The 21,542-nt window shown below is 42.1% G+C and overlaps 1 protein-coding gene across 1 annotated transcript in view; it reads left to right on the top strand.

Moving 5' to 3' along the window:
• The window catches only part of LOC143973898 (glutathione S-transferase theta-1-like), a 62,159-nt gene extending 49,030 nt beyond the window's left edge, over positions 1-13,129 (top strand). Inside the window, exons 4-5 of the mRNA XM_077474780.1 lie at positions 2,899-3,075; positions 12,527-13,129. Of these exons, the coding sequence (XP_077330906.1) occupies positions 2,899-3,075; positions 12,527-12,745 (396 nt within the window). The 3' untranslated portion in view covers positions 12,746-13,129. The remainder of the gene's footprint in view (positions 1-2,898; positions 3,076-12,526) is intronic.
• Positions 13,130-21,542: the final 8,413 nt, after the last annotated feature.

The following is a 21,542-nucleotide window of genomic DNA, read 5'->3' as shown; positions in this document are numbered from 1 at the left end:
AGGTATGATCGGTTCCAGCAACCATCACCAGCGTCTCATTTACATGGTGCAGGAATACCTAGGGGCAAGGTCAGACTTGGACACCTTTCCCATCGAAAATCCTCTGGCTTACTGGGTCTTGAGGATGGATCACTGGCCAGAGCTTGCACAGTATGCAATTGAGCTACTGGCCTGTCCTGCATCCAGCGTTCTTTCGGAACACACCTTCAGTGCTGCTGGTGGCTTTGTTACCGATCACAGGGTGCGCCTGTCCACCGAATCAGTTGATCGACTGACCTTCATCAAGATGAATCAGTCTTGGATAACCCACAGCTACCAAGAACCTGAAGCTGATGTAACCCAATAATTTTTTTTAAAATATCAAATCCCTTCAAGACTGCCTATGCGGATGCTGAGTGACTGTCCTGTTATGTTGATTGTCTATCCTCTTCCTCCTCCGCTGATATGTTGGAAGAACATTTCTGGTTCTGGGTGATGCCATCAGCCCAATTTTTCTGCCCCTGTTTAACAGGGGTGTTCAATTACATTTTTCGATGCAATGCTTTGCAGCAGGGCTAATTCCTGCAATAAAACTAGATTATATGGGAGAGGTTGCAGTGTCGTGGCACTAGCACCAGTGCCTAAGGCCTAATTTTTCTGCCCCTGTTTAACAGGGGCGTTTAAGTACAATTTTTGATGCAATGCTTTGCAGCAGGGCTAATTCCTGCAATAAAACTAGAGTATATGGGAGAGGTTGCAGTGTGGTGGCACCAGCACCAGTGCCTAAGGCCCAATTTTTCTGCCCCTGTTTAACAGGGGCATTTAATTACAATTTTTGATGCAATGCTTTGCAGCAGGGCTAATTACTGCAATAAAACTAGAGTATATGGGAGAGGTTGCAGTGTGGTGGCACCAGCACCAGTGCCTAAGGCCCAATTTTTCTGCCCCTGTTTAACAGGGACATGTAATTACAATTCTTGATATAATATTTCACAGGAGGGCCCGTTCCTGTGCCCACCCAGAGTAACTGTGAGGACTTATAGTGTTGTGGCACCAGCACCACAACCACCAAAGGTAAATTTTTCTACCACTGTTCAATAATGGCATGTAATTACAATTCTTGATATAATCGTTCACAGCAGAGCACTCCAGCGCCCACCAAGAGTCACTTTGAGGGCTTACAATGTTGTGGCAAAACCAACACCTTGTTCCACCATTTCTACAGAGCATATAGGGCAGGCCCCTACTTTCAAACATCCAACTTACAAACATCTCCTACTTGCAAACGGAAGGAGACAACAGCAAGTGAGATGAAAAAAGATGGACGACAAAACAAATTATACAGGGGGTGATAACCCTTCCCTATGTTTTCCAAAAAGCTTAAAAATCATTTTTTTTACTGGAGCTACACTTTAAAAATGTACCAGTTGAAAATTACAAACAGATTCAACTTAACACAACAAACCTACACAGTCCCTGTCTTGTTTGCACCGCCTGTATACTGCTGTTCTGAGTATATAGGGCCTGGGGGGCCACACGCATTTCCTTTTTTTAATATGGGTACGGGGTTTGCCTTAATATGCGAACAAGACCCAAAGGGGCTGGTAATGGGCAGGGAGGGCTACCCATGCCATTTTTCTCAATGATTTTCAACCATATTGCAGGAACCAGATATAACATTAAAACCGCAAGCAGTTTTAAATGATGTTATTTCCGTTAAATGTCATTTTGTGCAGGGACTGTTCTAAACACGGGAAACACGTGGCACTTCACAGGCATACTACAGACACCCCCAGGCACGATATTTAAAGGAATATTTTACTCTTTTTTTTCACTTTAATCGTCATTAAAATCAGTGCTCCCGCCAAAACATTTTAGGCATTGACTCATGTCCCCTGGGGCAGGAGCCAGGTCCCCAAACCCTTTTTAGGACAGCATCTTGCATATTAGCCGTTAAAATTAGCACTTTTAATTTCGAACGTTCGAGTCCCATAGACTTCAATGGGGTTCTAAAGTTCGTACGAATTTGGGGTCCGTTCGAAAGTTCTGGTGCGAACCGAACTGGGGGGTGTTCGGCTCATCCTTACCCATGAGCTAGGAATATTAAAGGAAATTTGTGAAGGCTGTCAGTTTCCAGTTTTCATGATGATCCTCAGCTCAGTAGATTGCTTTACAAAAAGGCCTTGATACTGCATGCTTGTTCCAGATCATCAATAGGGATGACCTGAATATAACTGGGTTTGGTTCAAGGTAATTTCAGTTAATAAAGCTAAAGTTTGTGTGATGAGTTAAACCCCTTTGACATGAATGGGAACCAAATGGTGAAAAGCAGTAATGGCTATTTTCTAGGCTAATAACCTAATTGGGACTGAGCTCCAAAGAGCATGTACCTAAGCAAAAACACATTTTCTTTAAAGCTACATTTGTTGGAGAGCAGCAATTTTAGAAGTGCAGTAGTGTGGGCATATTTGGACAATGATGTTAGAGCTATCCCAGCCCCTTTCATGTCACTGGTTCCTAAGGACCATTTCCTTAGCAATCATTGACAGGAAGTTGTTGTAGATAGTAGTGGTAGAAAAACTACTACTATGTATGATGTTCGGCTCCTGCCAAATGCATAAAAATTCTGGTGTTCAGACAAATGTCTGACTAGCCAAAGTTTAGTTTGAACTTGTGTTTGGACCAAACTTAGAGCTCATCAGTATCAATATCTCAAAGTCTTAAACCCAACATAGCTAGACAACCCCAACTGAAACATTAGAATAAGACTCACTCAATATTTTTATCAGTATAGATTTTCTTTAATATAGAAAAGGTATTGGCATTCTTTGATTTTTGTTATCTACTAAATGTTAATGTGCATAGTTATATAAATTTGAGGAAATTTTGTAAAAACCTGCATACTTCTTTTTTTTACAGTGTATGACTCCAGCAATATTGGGCCAAAATGCTGAATCAGACCAACTGAACCTGGTCCTCGCTGAGTTCATTGCTGTCATGAAACATCTGGAGGAAACATTTTTGAAGGACAGACCTTTTCTTGCCGGTGATGAAATCTCACTGGCAGATCTTGTGGCTATTGTGGAGATTATGCAGGTGAGATACTGCCAATACAAGAACAATATTATTTTACCCCCTTTCTGACCAGAAATGACTGAGATCTACATGCCAATTTTAGCAGTGTCAGTAAGTGTTGGTTAACAGTAATTCTGTGACTAATTACACAATTTACACAACAATGCCTACCTAAAAAATGTCCCCACTTTTTTTATGTTATTACCCATGTCTATTACTGTCTGTCTTGACCTCTGCTTCTGTCCTCTCTCCCTGGTCCTGTATAAACACATAGTAGGAACCTGCACCATTAATTACTCTAAAATGGTAAAGTTTTGGGCAAAATAAGTTATCTGTGCATCCATAAACTAATGAAACAGAAGTGCTTATTGGAGCAGAGTGCAAAAACACGTAAACCAAGTAGGAGCTGATTGGTGTATGCTCATAGCAGAGGAAGTGTATCTGCTCTGTGCAAAGTTCTGCTATGAGCTTTTCTACCCTCTCATAGTGACACCTCTGAGTCTGTATGGGTCTGCTGATGTCACATCCAAGATGGCGGTACCCAGCAGAAGTCTGAAAAATGTGATCACTGTGGCTGACTGTCATGGTGATTACATCATACATCCCAAATTTTTGAGATGGGAATGAGTGACACCTATCAGAAAAATAATGTAGGCATAGGACACACCCCTTGCCACGCCCCCTTAAAGGAGAATGGTACAAAAAACACAAGATTGGTTAAACCCACAAGTGCTTTTTTTACCACTACTATTTCTTTATATTGGCTTTTGGAATTTAAAAATGCAGCGATTTAGAAATCAGATGAAAGGGTTAGCACTGGAAAACACGTTTTGATAGATAGAAAGTACATTTTATATACAGCTACTGTATATAGATCACACCAAAATGAGGGACAAATGAGGAGGAAAGAGGGACAGAGGGACATTGCTCCAAATCAGGGAAAGTCCCTTGAAATCAGGGACAGTTGGGAGCTATGATTACATGACTGGGAACCACACTGATTGACTCTGGGTCATTAGTGTAAATTAGTAGTTGATGTGCTCCTAGTTCTAAATCAAATGAAGATCAACATTCTGAGAACTTTCATTTGAAAATTCTGAGTTAAAAGAAATGTGTAGTGGTTTGTACCTATTTTATTTATTAATTAAGGTGAGAACCAAAAAGTAGGTTTGATAAAAATATGATTTTTTTTAGGTTATGTAAATATTAAATTTTTTTAGCGTATGAAGCTCTAGGCTTCTATCTAATATTTTCCAGCCCTCATACACCTATTGTTCAGAGATTTCAATATGAGTTAGAGCTAGTTTACAGCTCTCTGAATGCCAGTCAAAGCTCCTGTCACTAAATAAAATGGTTAGCTTACAGTCCTGTTTCCACCTGCTTTTGCTTGGTGCTTCGATGAGGTTTTGGTTGCGCTTCAATGGGGTTTAGATTGGGCTTTTGCGGAGCTTCAAGCGAGCTTTGTCATAGACTTCTATGGAGACTCTGAAGACACTTTGAAACATGACTAAAACTAATATATATATATATATATATATATATATATATATATATATATATATATATATAAATTTTTGAAGCAAAGCCGAAGCAAAGCAAAAGCAAGGTGTAAACAGGACTTTAAGCTAACCATCTTATTTAGTGGCAGCCTGCCCGAAGCCATGTTTTGAAGCAAGTGTAAACTAGCGGTTAATGTGTGTTGAAGCCAAAGCAAGTGTAAATGAGCCCTAACTCATATTGAAATTTTTATGCACAGCTGAATTAACTAGAGCAGTGGCTCGTCGATCCCTCTCTCTCCCTATAAAGCTCTAGGAATCCTGTGTCATTACTATGACAGTTAAAAAAACATTTAAAGTAAAAAAAAATTACCATAGTCATTATAATTTTTCATTTAACCCTAACTTTATTTTTACAATTAGAGCCCTTTCAGATTGGCTTCCTAATAGTCAGCCTGCCAGTTTTTCAGGCTAACCTGATCGGAAGCTCCTTGCACCTCTATGGACAATCAGATATAAACAGATTTGTGTCCATTTACACAGGCCTACCTCCGAGTCTGCCCAAAGGGACTGTATCCATTTATTAAAAATGTCATTATCTGGGCAAATAGGCAGGTATCTAAAAAGATAGCAGCAATTTTTTTTTTTTTTATTAAATGCAGCCAGCCAGCAGCGAATACTCAAATGCTTAAAATAAACTATTACAAAATGTCCAATTTCTTTAAATAACATGCTTGTGAATAGCTGCATATCTGATGTACAGAAAGTGCTGCAGCAATATTTACAGAGTAAAAAACTGTTTAACCCACTCATGCTATAGCCAAAATACGGCTACAGCATGGGCCTAAATTTCTGGGAGGGTGTCCATGTATGTCCTCCCATGCTCGAGGGGCCTGCGTGCTCTGAGATCAGCAATTCAAGGAGACTCGACTGAACATAGATCAGACTAAGGGGCTGATCCTGACCCCTTACCACGTGATCCGCTGTCAGCCAATGATGGCTGATTATGTGATGTAGACAAAGCCGGTAATCATTTTATTTTTCTCCTCACGCTGAAAATGTGAGGAGGAAAAAAAAACCCTGATCATCATCTACTGTCAGAAGGACATGGGTTCCTCAAAGAAAGAGCCACCGCTGCCTCATCTGTGCCCACCAGTCCACCTGCCAGTGCCCACCAGTGCCACCTATCAATGCCCATCAGTGCCATCTATAAATGCTCATTGGTGCTACCACTCAGTGCTGATCAGTGCTGTCAATCAGTGCCTCATTGTTAGTGCTGCCTGTCAGTGTTACCTACCAGTGCCTATCAGTGCCCATCAGTGCCACCTCACAGTGCCACATAGTGCTATATATGAGTGCCGCCTATTAATGCCCATAAGTGCCACCCATCCATGCCACCTATCCATGCTTCTCAGTGCCACCTTATCAGTGCCCATCAGTGCAGCCTCATCACGCACATCATTGAAGTAGAAAAATTACCTATTTGCTAAATTTTATAACAAACTATGAAAACATTTTTTTTTTGGTCTTTTTTTTGTTTGTTTAGCAAAAAATAAAAAAAACAGCAATTATTAAATACCACCAAAAGAAAGCTCTATTTGTGTGAAAAAAAGGATAAAAATTGAATTTGGGTACAGCGTTGCATGGCCGTGCAATGGTCATTCAAAGTGTGACAGCTCTGAAATCTGAAAATTAGCCTGGGCAGGAAGGGGGTTTAAGTGCCCAGTAGGCTAGCAGTTACAATTGCTGGCAGGAAACATTTAATTCCCAGCTTTTATTTTTTGTTGTTGTTATTTTTTATATAGCAAACAGTCCCTACCAAGGGTTTTCTATGTATTTTGGCAGGCTTTTTTAGGAGTCAATTTCTTTATAAATGTCACTTCTGCTGTAGCTATTAAAAGGGGGGTGGGGGTTCTAGTGTGTGGCCTTCTGGACTTTACCAGGCCTTAAGTCCTCAACATGGCAGGTGCCCTGCCAGAGGGGATATCCCATAGCAAAGCACCTTGACCCCAAGTTGATGAGGACAAGGGATTCTTCTCCAAAATCCTAGCTGGTAGTTGTGGGGGTTTGCGGGCAGAGGGACTTACTGAAATCTGGAATCCCTCTTTATGGCCAGCGGCTTAAATGGTGGGAATTACCAGTGATTCAATCATTCCTAGGGATGCAGTGGGACGCAGTGGGTGAGCCCACTGTTACAGTATCTCACAAAAGTGAGTATACCCCTCACATTTTTGTTAATATTTTATTATATATTCCCATGTGACAACATTGAAGAAATTACCCTTTGCTACAATGTAAAGTAGTGAGTGTACAGCTTGCATAACAGTGTAAATTTGCTGTCTCCTCAAAATAAATCAACACACAGCCATTAATGTCTAAACCTCTGGCAACAAAAGAGACTACACTCCTAAGTGAAAATTTCCAAATTGGGCCCAATTAACTATTTTCCCTCCCTGGTGTCATGTGACTCGTTAGTGTTACAAGCTCTCAGGTGTGAATGGGGAGCAGGTGTGTTAAATTTGGTGTTATTGCTCTCATTCTCTCATACTGGTCACTGGAAGTTCAACATGGCATCTCATGGCAAAGAACTCTCTGAGGCTCTGAAAATAAAAGAATTGTTGCTCAATGTAAAGATGACTTAGGCTATAAGAAGATTGCCAAGACCCTGAAACTGAGCTGCAGCGTGGTGGCCAAGACCATACAGCAGTTTAACAGGACAGGTTCCACTCAGAACAGGCCTTGCCATGGTCGACCAAAGAAGCTGAGTGCACATGCTCAACGTCGTATCCAGAGGTTGTCTTTGGGAAATAGACGTATGAGTGCTGCCAGCATTGCTGCAGAGGTTGAAGGTGTCGGTGGTCAGCCTGTCAGTGCTCAGACCATACGCTACACACTGCATCACATTGGTCTGTGTTTTTTCTATTTTTTTGTATTTTCTAAAGATGCTGCACAAGAAAGTCTGCAAACAGTTTGCTGAAGACAAGTAATCTAAGGACATGGATAACTGGAACCATGATAAACTTATTTGGTTCAGATGGTGTCAAGCGTGTGCGGTGAAACCAAGTTAGGAGTACAAAAACAAGTGTGTTTTGCCTACGGTCAAGCATGGTGGTGAGAGTGTCATGGTCTGGGGCTGCATGAGTAATGCCGACACTGGGGAGCTACAGTTCATTGAGGGAACCATGAATGCCAACATGTACTGTGACATACTGAACCAGAGCATAATCCCCTCCCTTCGGAGACTGGGCCACAGGGCAGTATTCCAACATGATAAGGAACCCAAACACACCTCCAATATGACCCCTGCCTTCTAAAGAAGCTGAGGGTAAAGGGATGGCCTGGCCAAGCATGTCTCCAGACCTAAACCCTATTGAGCATCTGTGGTGCAGCCTCAAGGCCTCTAACATCAACCAGCTCTGTGATGTCGTAATGGAAGAGGACTACGGTGGCAACCTGTGAAGCTCTGGTGAACTCCATGCCCAAGAGGGTTAAGGCAGTGCTGGAAAATAATGGTGGCCACACAAAATATTGACACTTTGGGTCCAATTTGGACATTTTCACTTAGGGGTTTACTCACTTTTGTTGACATCGGTTTAGACATTAATGGCTGTGTGTTGAGTTATTTTGAGGGGACAGCAAATTTACACTGTTATACAAGCTGTAAACTCATGACTTTACATTGTAGCAAAGTGCCATTTCTTCAGTGTTGTCACATGAAAAGATATAATAAAATATTTACAAAAATGTGAGGGGTGTACTCACTTTTGTGAGATACTGTAGTGGGCATTACCTAAAGTTGAGTATTAGTGTCAGGAAGCTTGTTGTTAGATCATTTTGACAGGGTAAAATCCCCAATCCTCATTAAATTGGTAGGTATGATGCCCAATGTGTGTGGAGATGCGACTCGGCGTACATCTTGCGGCATGTATACGTTCCTTGATCATGCGATCAAGGGCGAATACTGCTGTGCAAAATGTAAGCACATCGTTTCCCTGGAAGCCCAGGTTCTGAATCTTGGGAAGCAAAAGTCAGCACTGAGAAGTCCCTCCATACTAATGGAGAGCCAGGAACGTACACGGCAGGTGTCGGCAGGGGCCAGCACAGAAGCGGGTGGAGACAAAGAGGTGCAGCCACTAGGAAAGAGTAGATGGGTGACAGTCAGGGAGGGTAGAGGGGGAAGTGCCAGGGAAGCTAATCCAGGGCTGGAGCATCCCAATAAGTACTCTCCATTGAGTGGCATTTGTGAAACCAGTCAAGGACCAGGACTGTTTGAGCTGAGGTACTCTCCTAGCTGCTGGGGGAAGAACTCCTCCAGTGAGAGTGGGGGAAAGTGAAGGGAAAGGAAAGACAGATTCTGGTTACAGAGGACTCAATTCTTAGAAGGACAGAGAGGACAATCTGTAACAAAGACCTGAATAGACGAACTGTGTGTTGTCTACCGGATGCTCGGGTTTGACGCATCACGGACCTGGTGAACAGGTGACCTTGGGAGGTACGGTGGTGTAGTGGTTAGCACTCTCACCTAGCAGTAAAAAGGGTCGGTGGTTCAAATCCCAACCACTTACACTACCTGCCTGGAGTTTGCATGTTCTCCCTGTGCCTGCATGGGTTTCCTCCGGGTACTCCGGTTTCCTCCCACACTCCAAAGAAATGCAGGTAGGTTAATTGGCTTCTGTCCAAAATTGGCCCTAGTATATGAATGGGAACCTTGGATTGTGGGCTCCTTGAGGGTAGGGACCAATGTGAGTGTGCATTGTACAGGGATAGGGGTAGACACTCACTCAGGTTGAACTGGATGGACTAGTGTCTTTATTCAACCTTACTAACTATGAAACTATGAAACAGATTACTGGGAGGGGCTGGGGAAGACCCAGCTGTCATGGTACATGGAGTGTCCTAAAGAACGATTTTAGGGACTTGGGAGCTAAATTGGTGAAAAAGACCTCCAAGGTAGTATTCTCTATATTCTCAGGAATACTACCGGTACATCAAGCCACACCAGAAAGGCAGAGGGAGATTAGGGAAGTAAACAAGTATCTGAAGAGCTGGTTTAGTAAGCAGGGGTTTGGTTTCTTGGAGGACTATGCCGACTTCTCAGTCGATCACCAGTACTATAGAAGGGATGTACTGCACCTATATGAGAAGGGTGCAGATCAGCTGGGAGTAAAGATGGCCAAAAAGTTAGAGGGAATTTTAAACTAGGCAGTGGGAGGAGGGACCAGAGGTAGAGATAGTCAGCGTGGAACATATTCCAGAGGGTAGTATTAGGGGCATTAGTGGTAGGTTGACTAAAGCACATCAACCCAAGGTAAATATAGTAAGAAGTCCGAGTTGCAATCTCAGAACACCCAATAAGAGGATAGCATGCGACTAAACTACGCGGCATGTTCACCAATGGCAGGAGCCTGGCGGACAAGATGGGTGAACTAGAAATACTGTTGTACAAGGAGGATTTGGATTTTGTGGGAATTTCAGAGACCTGGTTCAACAGCTCTCATGATTGACTGGCAACCATTCAAGTGTATATCCTTTATCACAGGGATAGAGAGGGTAAAAAAGGGGGAGGGGTATGCCTATATATCAAGAAGGATGTACTGGAAATGGAGCAAGTACAAAGAAGGACAACTAAGCTAATAAAGGGTCTGGAGGATAGTAGTTATGAGGAAAGGAGGAAAGGTTGTGAGCACTGAACTTATTCTCTCTGGAGAAGAGACGCTTGAGAGGAGATAGGAATTTAATTTATAAATACTGTACTGGTGACCTCACAATAGGGATAAAACTTTTTCACGGAAGGAAGTATAAAAAGACACGTGGCCACTCATTTAAATTAGAAGAAAACAGGTTTAACCTCAATCTACATTTACTATAAGAGCGGTAAGGATGTGGAATTCCCTTCCACAGGCAGTGGTCTCAGCGGGGAGCATCAATAGTTTAAAAAAACTATTAGATAAACACCATAATGACATACAGGGATATACAATTCAATACTGACATATAATCACACACAGATTGGACTTGATGGACTTGTGTCTTTTTTCAACCTCACCTACTATGTAACTAAATATACATTTTGATGAAAAGGTTATTCCTGAATACCATTAAATCTAATTTAATCTAATTAACCAGTTTAGACAATTCTGCATAATCTTAGCTAGAAATCAAGTATGATCAGCGCTTCCTAAATGATCAAACGCCTTGGGGGTGTAAAAATAAATAAATAATTGGAGAAACATCACAATTACTCAGTCTTCATGAATTGTCCTTGTATTTTGTCCAATATGATTAATTCCTATGAGCATCAGCTCCACCACTGACCTTACTATGGTATTTTACAGATTGAGGTATTTTAGGAAAATGCCATATTATAGCCACTAGATGGAGCTTATGATCAAAGTAAGTAACATTATTAGACAAAATATAGGGAAAATTAATTACAGCTTAGTACAGTCAACCAGCATTTTTTTTAAAACAAACATAAAAAATTATATAAATTTATATTACTAATAATTAAATGCTATAACCAAAACATTTTTGCATTTAAATCTTATCCATAAATACAGTATAGTGCAAAAATAATTCACCATAAATCCCACTTATTATTATATGCCATACCAAAAGAAAATGTTTTGCATTCAAATCCAATCCATACAGTATAGTGAACTTGCATAGCACCAGCACCAAACTAATCGCAGATATACAACCTCTACTCCATCAGTAAGGGTAAATATATTTTTACAAAAAGAGCATTAATGGTACAATACATTCCGGAATTTATTAACAACACAAATAAAATGCATTCACATTGCATCTAGTAAACTTCCTGTGGTTGCAGAAAAGAAATTCAGTAAAACAGTAAAAACAGTAAGCCCTTGTACACACGGTTGGACATTCCGACAACAAAATCCGTCGGATTCTATCCGAAACTAGTGTTGCATACACACGGTCGGACAAAGTTGTCGGAAAATCAGATCGTTCGTAACATGATGACGTTATTTCGTTACGATGGGACTACGTTTAGGCTAGTAGCCAATAGCTTTGGTCTAGGAATTTGATCTGAGCATGCGTGGCACTCTGTCCGATCAGAATTCTCTACAAACGATCGGACAAGGTCCGATTGGATCATGTTGTCAGAAAATTTTATAGCCCAGCTCTAAAATTTTGTTGGTCGGATATTCCGACGGAAACAGTCCGATGGAGCCCACACACGGTCGGATTATCGGACAACGCGGTCCGATCGGACATTTTCTGTTGGAATGTCCGACCGTGTGTACGAGGGCTAAGGCAGGCCGTGTATGACCTGCCTTACTGTTCCTGTGACAGCAGATCTAGAATGAAAGGAGTTATTGTTACCAGAATAGGAGGACACATACCATACTAACCTGACTAACCTGATAGTGGTTCTAACCCTTCCCCATTTTACTGAGAAAGATGTATATTGTTTCAGTATGAATCCAAGCTGGAGAGCACAGACCACTGTAAAAGCCTGATATTGGTTCTATCCCTTACTAGCTCTGTCCAAAGCTAAAAAAAATGTAATGAAGTTGAGCTTGATCAGTTTTAGGAAGGCTTTGCTAAGGCCTAATTAATGCGTCTAGAACAAAACCAAATGACATTTTCTAAATTCCTTATGATATGTACAGTTCAACCGGAATAAGCACCCTAAATCATAACTTCAACTATGTGATAAAAAAACACCATTCTTTGACAACCAGTCTACCAAAGCTGCTCTTTGGTCTCTGGTCAATCTTGTTGCCACCACTCTAGTGTTTATCATCACTTGCTAAAAGCATCTATCCACATTCCTACATTGGTGAGTAAAGACTGGGATACCACCTATTGTAGGTGCAGTTGTGTAGCTGTGTAGCTATTGTGTTTGAAACGATATTTTAAAAGTGTTGCAGAACATTTAATTTAATGGCCAGAATTCTGAAATAAAAAGTAGAGAGAAGGTGATTCAGCAATTCTTTGTTTTGTAGGTAGTTGCAAGTGGGGTTCCAGTGTTTGAACAAAGGCCAAAGCTCGAAGCCTGGAAAAAAAGAGTAGAGGAAGCATTGGGTCCAGAAGTCTTCAAAGAGGCACATGAGGACATTCTCAATGTCAAGGAGCAACAGCTCAATTCTTTGTCTCCTGAAGTTAAAGAGCAATTTAAAGGAAGACTTCTTCTTTTTACAAATTGTGGAATGTGGCTCTGCTAAGCAAAGTAAGATCCATATATTAAGCCAAGGATGACATTAAATGAAATACTACAAAGCCTTTGTGCCTTCAGATAATGTGATCATTTATAATGAATACTGGCAAAATGTAATGGAATTTTCAGCAGAATTTGAGGAAAATAATTTTGTTAACATTATAATCAAATCATCTATGATTACATGCATAGCAATACGATATATTATTTCTTATTTAATACGGATGTTTCAAATCTACAAGAAGTAAATCACTGTATACATGTAATATAAAAAATCCTGTTTTGATTCATTCAATTACTCCAGTCAGTTTTTGCTTTTATAATGGATGCTCTGTGCTTATAGTTACATAATTGGTAAGGTTAAATAAAGACATCAGCCTTTCCAGTTCAATATGTGTGCGTGTGTATGCCTTTACTGTATGTGTCTAACACTTTCCACATCCTTGTATTTTGGTTACACTAAGAAGCCTATGTAAGAGTTTTTTTTTAATTGCAACACTTCCTGGTGACACCACTGATTGTGGAAGGGAGTTCCACATCCTTACTGTTCTAACAGTAAAGAACCTCTTACCCAGTTTAAGGTTAAATTGCTACTCGTCCAACTTCATTGAGTTACCATGTCAACTTGAGAAACCTGAGACTAAACAGTTTTCTCCCTATGCTAGAATCACCATTTAGATATTTATATATTGAAATCAAATCTCCTCTTAAAAGAGAAGCATGGGTTTGTCGTTTTTTTTTTTAGAATCATACTTACCTTGGTGGAAGCAGTATGGGTCCGATGCTTCATCTGTCCCCTGGCGCTTCTGCACTGAGAACATCACTTGGTTCTGGCAGTTCCCCCAACCAGAGAGCTGTAGACTGTCAGTCACAGCTCTCTGCTCTTTTCCCTCCTTGCTCATTGGAGTGCTGGGCTGTGGAGGAAGCGGGGGGTCTCTGGGAGGCTGAGTGGGGTGTCAGTCCAGGCACCTGGTGGATCCAGACTCCCATTGTCAGGATGACGTGGTGCCTGGACTTCAGTCCGCTCTCTGCTGAAAACGGGTCACAGGAGTGCATAACAAATAGCACTCCTGTGATCTATAGGAGAAGTACAAACAAGCTTTGGTTGGACTTCTCCTTTAAGTGTCTCTTTTTCAGGGAAAACAAGCTTAATGTGCCTAGCCGTTCCTCATACCTGAGATCCTCCAGCCCCCTTATTAGTTTAGTTGCCCTTTTCTGAACTCTCTCCAATTCCAGTACATCTTTCCTGAGCACTGGAGACCAGAAGTGGATGGTATACGCAAGATGTGGCCAAACCAGAGTTTGTAAATTGATAGAATTTTCGATTTATCTCTTGAGTATATCCTTATACAGTTTTAAAAGACATGTCCAGGTTAGCAAACCCACTAACTGGAAATGGTCTGACTGGAGTTAAAATGCATGCTCTTTCTGTCTATTAGCTAAGTACATGCATATATCCAATTAGTACACATGACAAAAGCTGGAGATTACAGAGCACTATTTGATGCCTGGTATTGGAATAAAGCATTGAGCCGAATTATTCAACACAAAAACTCAAATAATATTGGTTTTCTACTGCACCCAATGGACCTTTATCAATTTATCTGGCTATTTTTGGTGTCATTGCCAGGGCGGTCTTTAATGCAGGGCAAAAAGGGCAGCTGCCCTGGGTCCAGTCACTGTTGGGGGGGCCCAAAGAATTTGCCCCTTCTTGCTGCTGTCCTCCAGGAGAGGAACGCTGCTTTTATATTTGACAGCGCTCCTCCCCCAGTGGCTGTTCAGAACCCTCCCTGTTCCACACATTGATCTCTATGAGAGCAGAAGAGGGAGGGGCATATACATAGGCGGACACTTCTCCAGAGACCGGTAGAATGCACAGACATGCTGTGAGTTGTAGCTGCTCTTCTGCAGCACCACTCTGTTGTTTTCTAGGTGGTGGGGGGAAAGCTTTGTACTGGGGGGTTAGCTCTGAACTGGAACCTGAGGGGAGGAGAGCTTTGTATGTGGGGAGGAAAACTTGGATGTACAGCACACCCCTCAACCATGCATTCTACATATGGCGCACCCCTCAACCCTGCACTCTCCACATAATGCACCCCTCAACCCTCCACTCTGCACATAGTGCACCCATCAATCCTGTATTCTGTACATAGTACACCCCTCTATTATTCACTCTGTACATAGCGTACCCCTCAAGGCCTCAACCCTGCACTCTGCATATAGCACATCCCTCAACCCTGCATTCTGTACTTAGCGCACCCCTCAACCCTGCACTCTGCACATGCACACCTCTTTACCCTGCCCTTTGTACATAATGCACCCTGAACCCTGCACTCTGTACATAGAGCACCCCTGAACCCTGCACTCTGTACATCGTGCACCCTTCATCCCTGCATCCCATACATAGCGCACCCCTCAACCATGCATCCCATACATAGCGCACCCCTCAACCCTGCATCCTTTACATAGCACACCCCTAAACCCTGCTCTCTTTACATAGCACATACCTCAGCCCTGCGCTCTGTACAAAGCACACCCCTCAACCCTGCACTCTGTATGTTGTGCACCCTTCTACTATGCATTCTTTATATAGCGCACCCCTCAACCCTGCACTCTGTATGTTGTGCACCCTTCAACTATGCATTCTTTATATAGCGCACCCCTCAATCTTGCAATCTGTAAGTAGCTCTACTCTTCACTTTGTACATAGTGCACCCCTCAACCCTGCACTCCATACAAAGTGCACCCCTCAACCCTGGACTCTGTACATAGCCACCCTTTAACAATGCGCTCTGTATGTAGCTCAACCCTGCATTCTGTATGTAGCACACCCCTCCCTTCTGCACTCTGTATGTAGATCTACCCTTTACACTGTACATAGCGCACACCTCAGCCCGGTACTCTGTACAAGTGCACTATTTAACAAAGCACTCTGTACGTAGCTCTTCCCTCAACCTTGTACTCTGTATGTAACTCAACCCTGCAGTCTGTATGTAGCACACCCCTCAACCCTGTACTCTGTATGTAACTCACTCCTCAACCCTGCACTTGGTACATAGGGCACCCCTGAACCCTTCACTCTGTACATAACGCACCCCTCAACCTTGCACTCTGTACATAGTGCACCCCTCAAGCCTGCACTCTGCACATACGCACCTTTTTATCCTGCTCTTTGTACATAGTGCACCCCTGAACCCCGTACTCTGCACATAGCATAGCCCTGAACCCTGCACTCTGTACATAACGCACCCCTCAACCCTGCACATCGCACACCCCTGAACCCTGCATCATGTATATAGCGCACCCCTCATCCCTGCACTCTGTACACAGCACATCCCTCAATCCTACACTCCATACAAAGTGCACCCCTCAATCCTATACGTAACGCACCCCTCAATTTTTCACTCCATACAAAGCGCACCTCTCAACCCTACACTCTGTAATTAGCACACCCTTCAACTAAGCATTCTTTACGTAGCTCACCCCTAAACCCTACACTCTGTCTGTAGCTCAACACTGCAGTCTGTATATAGCTCACCCCTCAACCTTGTACTCCTGCACTTTGTATGTAGCGCACACTTCTGTATATTGTGCACTCCTGATATGTAACAATGCCTCAATGTTAGTGCAGTTTTGCCCCACCCACAATTTGATGCAGAGGTAATGATGTGCAGTAACTTCTAGAAACCAATCAGTGAACAGTAATGATCTGCTGTAATCTCTAGCAACCAATCAGTGAGCAATAATGATTAGCAGTAACCTCTAGAAACCAATCAGTTAGCAGTAATGGTGTATGGTAACCTCTAGCAACCAACAAATGAGCGGTAATGATGTGCAGTAACCTCTAGCAGCCAATCAGTGAACAGTAATGATGTGAAGTAACCTCTAGAAACCAATCAGTGAGCGGTAATGATATGCTCTAAACTCTGGCAACCAATCACATTCGCTGCCTGATCTACTGCCATAAACTGATTTTTCAGCCTAGCTGCTATTTATTGTATGCCTCAGAGTGAGGGAGAGGGGGGCAAAAAAATTTTGCCCAGGGTCCCATTATTATTAAAGATGGCCCTGGTTATTGCCCAGTTAATTTGAACAGTTCACAGGCAGACTGCCAAGACAGCAGAGGGCAAGAAGCCCATGCTGTGGGCGGAGGTTCTCCAGCATCCTGCATCTTCTTGGCAGCTAAATCAGCCTGCCTCTCACCTGGTCTCCTTGTTGCTCTTTTGGTCTGTAAAGCAGTGGTCATCGACCTTGTCCTCAGGGCCCAATAACAGGCCAGGTTTTATGTATTATCTTGGGGAGATGCAGACTATAATACTGCAATCACTGAGCAGCAAATGATATCACCTGTGATGTATTTCAGTTATCTTGCAAACCTGGCCTGTTAGTGGGCCCTGAGGACAGGGTTGATAACCACTGCTGTAAAGGACTTCTTCCTCACCCTGTTCATGTCTTTAGGCACTCTTATGCTGGTTTACAGTATATTGAGAAATGCAGTTGGGGCAACTTGTGCACCTCCACTGATGCCATGCATAAGAAATCTATTCAAACTTGGTAGCAGTTGAAAATTGTAGGTTCCAAGCACATCATGCACCTTTTGAATTATTAGACTGTTACCACCTGTTGTGTCTACAGGACACATATAACAAAAAGAAACCTTGCAAGGATCATAACAATTCCCTGCTCTGTCCAAAATGAAACTCTTGCATGACCCCGACTGAATTGTTCTATTTAGATTTCCAAAGTAAAGTATATAAATCTGCATTTGAAATACGTTGATTTTTGTGGAAAATATCAAGACTATACTTTTTTTGTTTTACATAATGAATGCAATAAAACCCACTCGATTTTATATATTTTGTTTATTCTCTCGGGTATTGGAGAATATGACAAAGTATGTCCAAGAAAAAATAAGTCTCAAAAATTGAATTTGTAGAAAGCCTGTAAAAGATTGCACAGTATTACATGCATGAACATTAAAATTTTTCCAGGGTATAACAATTGTAAAAATTACATTTAGCGCCATACACATGGGCCGAATGTCAGGCAGCATTGATCGGTTAAATAGAAACCAGCCAACATTCAGTCCATGTGTATTGTAGCCTGTCCAACAGAAGCGGGCTCTTCGTGTCCTGGCGGAGGGGCTGTCCCCCTGTCAGAACACAATAGAAAAGTAGGAGAAATCGATAAACTAACATTGGATTGTTAGTACAGCGCTCCGACTTGAGCTGTCAGGGTTTTGTTTGAATGCCCTGTACACACGGTCTGAATTTCTGACGGAAAATGTGCGATCAGATCGCGTTGTCGGAAAATCCGATCGTATGTGGCCTCCAGCGGACTTTTCCGTTGGAATTTCCAACACACAAATTTTTCAACAACAAAATCCGATTGTTTAAATTTCCGATCGTGTGTGGACAATTCCGATGGACAAAGTGCCATGCATGCTCAGAATAAATTAAGAGACCACAGCTATTGGCTACTGGCCCGTTTATAGTCCTGACGTACGTGTTGTATGTCACCTCGATAGGAGCGATTTTGCGACAACTTTGTGTATGCAAGACAAGTTTGGCACAAAATCCGTCTGAAAAAATCTGATGGATTTTGTTGTCAGAATGTCCGACCGTGTGTACAGGGCATAACAGTGTGTACTAGGCTTTAGACTGGAAAGTTTAAAATTTGAGTTTTGTTTAAAACTGAAAAAATGGAAACTACACCTCATTATATCTTTTACCTTTTTTGATTTTTTTCATCTCATTTGCCTTTCAGTGCAGGATCATATTTTGGTCCCTTACTTTTTCTTCACTTCTTAGCTGTTTAATAATTCCTGGCAGGTGTAGTCCTCGATGTTAAACTTTGTGACACAACTTTCTGTTTTTCTCCAATACATATCTCCAATCACTCACCTACGGTTATCACTTTCTTCCCTGTATTGTATAATTTCACCTGCTGAAACAATTTGTAATCATCTTTTTAAAATCTCTAATCAAGATAAAACTAAAAAAAATAAAAAAATGTAAGCTACATTTTTACTGAAGATAGTTTTGAAATAGTATTAAAACATTATCAGAGAAATTAGAAAGTGTCAGTGCTTGCACTTAATTCATGTACTCATTACAGATGATTACATGAATCTGTCCCTGCCTGAACTGAGGAAAGAGTGTCCACATTGGATATTCTTCCTCAGTGCATTCCCTTCTCACCTTCCCCGGCACTGTGCCCACATGCTGACAGATGCATGGCCAAGGTGTTCTCTACTGCAATGGGTGCATCCTGATGGGTAACTAAGAGACTATTTCCTCATCAGGTCCACCAGGGGCCTTCAAACAATGGTCCTCCAGAGTTTTACAATGCCTCATGGGACGCGTTTTTCCGCAACAGCTGGAGAGCCATAGTTTGGAGATCCCTGCTTTAGACTGACAGTGCAGGACATTGAAGGGATTGAGAGCTGCTATTCAGTCAAATAATGGCTTTCAGATCTGCCCACTGCCATATGCTGTCAATCAAAAGTAAAGTTATTGGGTAATAACATTGCCTGTATCCCCATTTATTTTAGCATTCGGACAAGGAATCTGCTGACTGACAGCTGAATGGGAAGAAGCTATCACATTCATGACAGGCACGGCTTGACCTAGGTATTGACAAACCTGTGTTCACCAGTTCAGAGTTGGCCTTAAAGTGGTTGTAAACCCTTACAAACCACTTTGAACTACAGGTAAGCCTAGATTAAGGCTTACCTGTAGGTCCAAGAAATATCTCCTAAACCTACACGGTTTAGGAGATATTTACTAAAAGACAGTGCAGGTGCACTATTGCCGTTAGCAGCATGCCGCTGCTAACGGCGATATGCCATTATTGTCGGCTCCCGTGCGCATGTGCTGAAGTAACGTAATTGCTGCTCTGGCACTGTGAGTGGCCGGAGCAGCGATACCCGAAAGAAGATAGACGCTCCAGACTACAGGGGACAGCGGTGACTTCGCTGGCTCCTGTGTCAGGTAAGTGACACATAATGAGCTACTATGCGATGCATAGTAGCTCATTATGCTTTACCTTTGCAGGGAGCCAAAGAGGAAGTAAACCCATCAGGGTTTACTTCCTCTTTAAAGTGTAACTAAACGTAAACTTTTTTTTTTTTTGGATAGAGTAAGGGAGGGTTTTTTTGCCAACTGTGTCCCATTGTGGAGACTTCCCTTCACTTCCTGTCCCATACCCAGAAAAGAAAGTGAGAGGAAATCCCTCCAAAGTGAGGAAATCCCAGTGAGTTACCAGGGTCACTAGAACTGGTGTCCAAATTGGAAGATTTATTCTCAATTAGTGTTCTAAGCAAAAAAAAAAAACATTTTACAGCCAGTTACCTAATCTGTTAACTGGTAGTATTTCTTTAAGAATCTGTAAGCCCTTGTACACACGGTCGGAGAATCTGTCGGAATGAGTCTTATCGGACAGTGTCGTCAGATAATCCGACTGTGTGTGGTATGCATCGGACTGATTCCATCCGAATCTCCGTCCGACCCAATTTTCCAACATGTTGGAAATATTTCCCGACCAACTGGGCCGGACGGACCTAATCCAATCATGTGTAGAGCATTTTCATCGGACCAAGTGCCACACATGCTCAGATCAAATTCCTACATCAAAACTATTGGCTACTAGCCTGAATGTAGTCCCATCGTAACGAAATTACGTCATCACGTTCTGAAAGATCGGATTTTTCGCCAACTTGGCCCGACCGTGTGTATGCAACAGTTTCGGACAAGATCCGACGGACAAAATCCGACGGATTTGGTTGTCGAAATTTCCGACCGTGTGTACAAGGGCTAAGACTGGCTTCCGTCAAACGGTCTTACTGGAAAACTTGAATTTGATCAGGCACTGCAATCAATGGTTGCAGTGCTGATCATTGTATTTTGACATGGGGGTATTCCACAATGTTAGAATACAATAGTGCAACAGGGGAGATCCCTGCATCCACATTGTTTGTGTGGATGCAGGAATTGAGTTTTCTTTTTAATTCAGCCCACCAAATATTTCCCGACCAACTGGGCCGGACGGACCTAATCCAATCATGTGTAGAGCATTTTCATCGGACCAAGTGCCACACATGCTCAGATCAAATTCCTACATCAAAACTATTGGCTACTAGCCTGAATGTAGTCCCATCATAACGAAATTACGTCATCACGTTCTGAAAGATCGGATTTTTCGCCAACTTGGCCCGACCGTGTGTATGCAACAGTTTCGGACACAATCCGTCAGACTAAATCCGACGGGCAAAATCCGATGGATTTGGTTGCCAAAATCTCCGACCGTGTGTACGTGGGCTAAGCCTGTCATAGTGACAGGTAGCTGAATTATGGTCCTAGAATTCTTGCTGTCACTCCGGCATGTGCAGCATTGCCTAATATATGTGGAACAATTCGGTCTTTGTACACTGGCATTTTTATGTGTGTAGGAATGAGTGTTTTAAATTAATTTTTATTAAACTCAAATTTAAAAAATTTAAAAAATTCTTTCTCTTTACCTTTATTGCTATACAAAGGTGGCGGACACCTTCACAAAAAAACTGCATATGCAGATAAGGATCGTCTATACACAAAAAAAAAAAATCAGAAATTTTGACTAAAGTTGAATAATGCACTTGATATAGGTGTAAGCAATTTGTACCTCATGAAACTTTACTGGAATGCCCCCAGGATGTTGCTAAGTGAGGCCTATATGTTTAAAATTAGTTCACTTTAAATACAGAATATGTGTGCTCACTGATGTGAATGGACCCTTAGTGCCAACACACTTAAAGTAGTAGTAAA

Source organism: Lithobates pipiens, unplaced genomic scaffold, assembly GCF_037356315.1.
Source record: "Lithobates pipiens isolate NorthernLeopardFrog02 unplaced genomic scaffold, aLitPip1_a1.2 Scaffold_13, whole genome shotgun sequence".
In the NCBI taxonomy this organism is placed as follows: Eukaryota; Metazoa; Chordata; class Amphibia; order Anura; family Ranidae; genus Lithobates; species Lithobates pipiens.
This window is presented reverse-complemented; position numbering and strand designations above follow the sequence as displayed.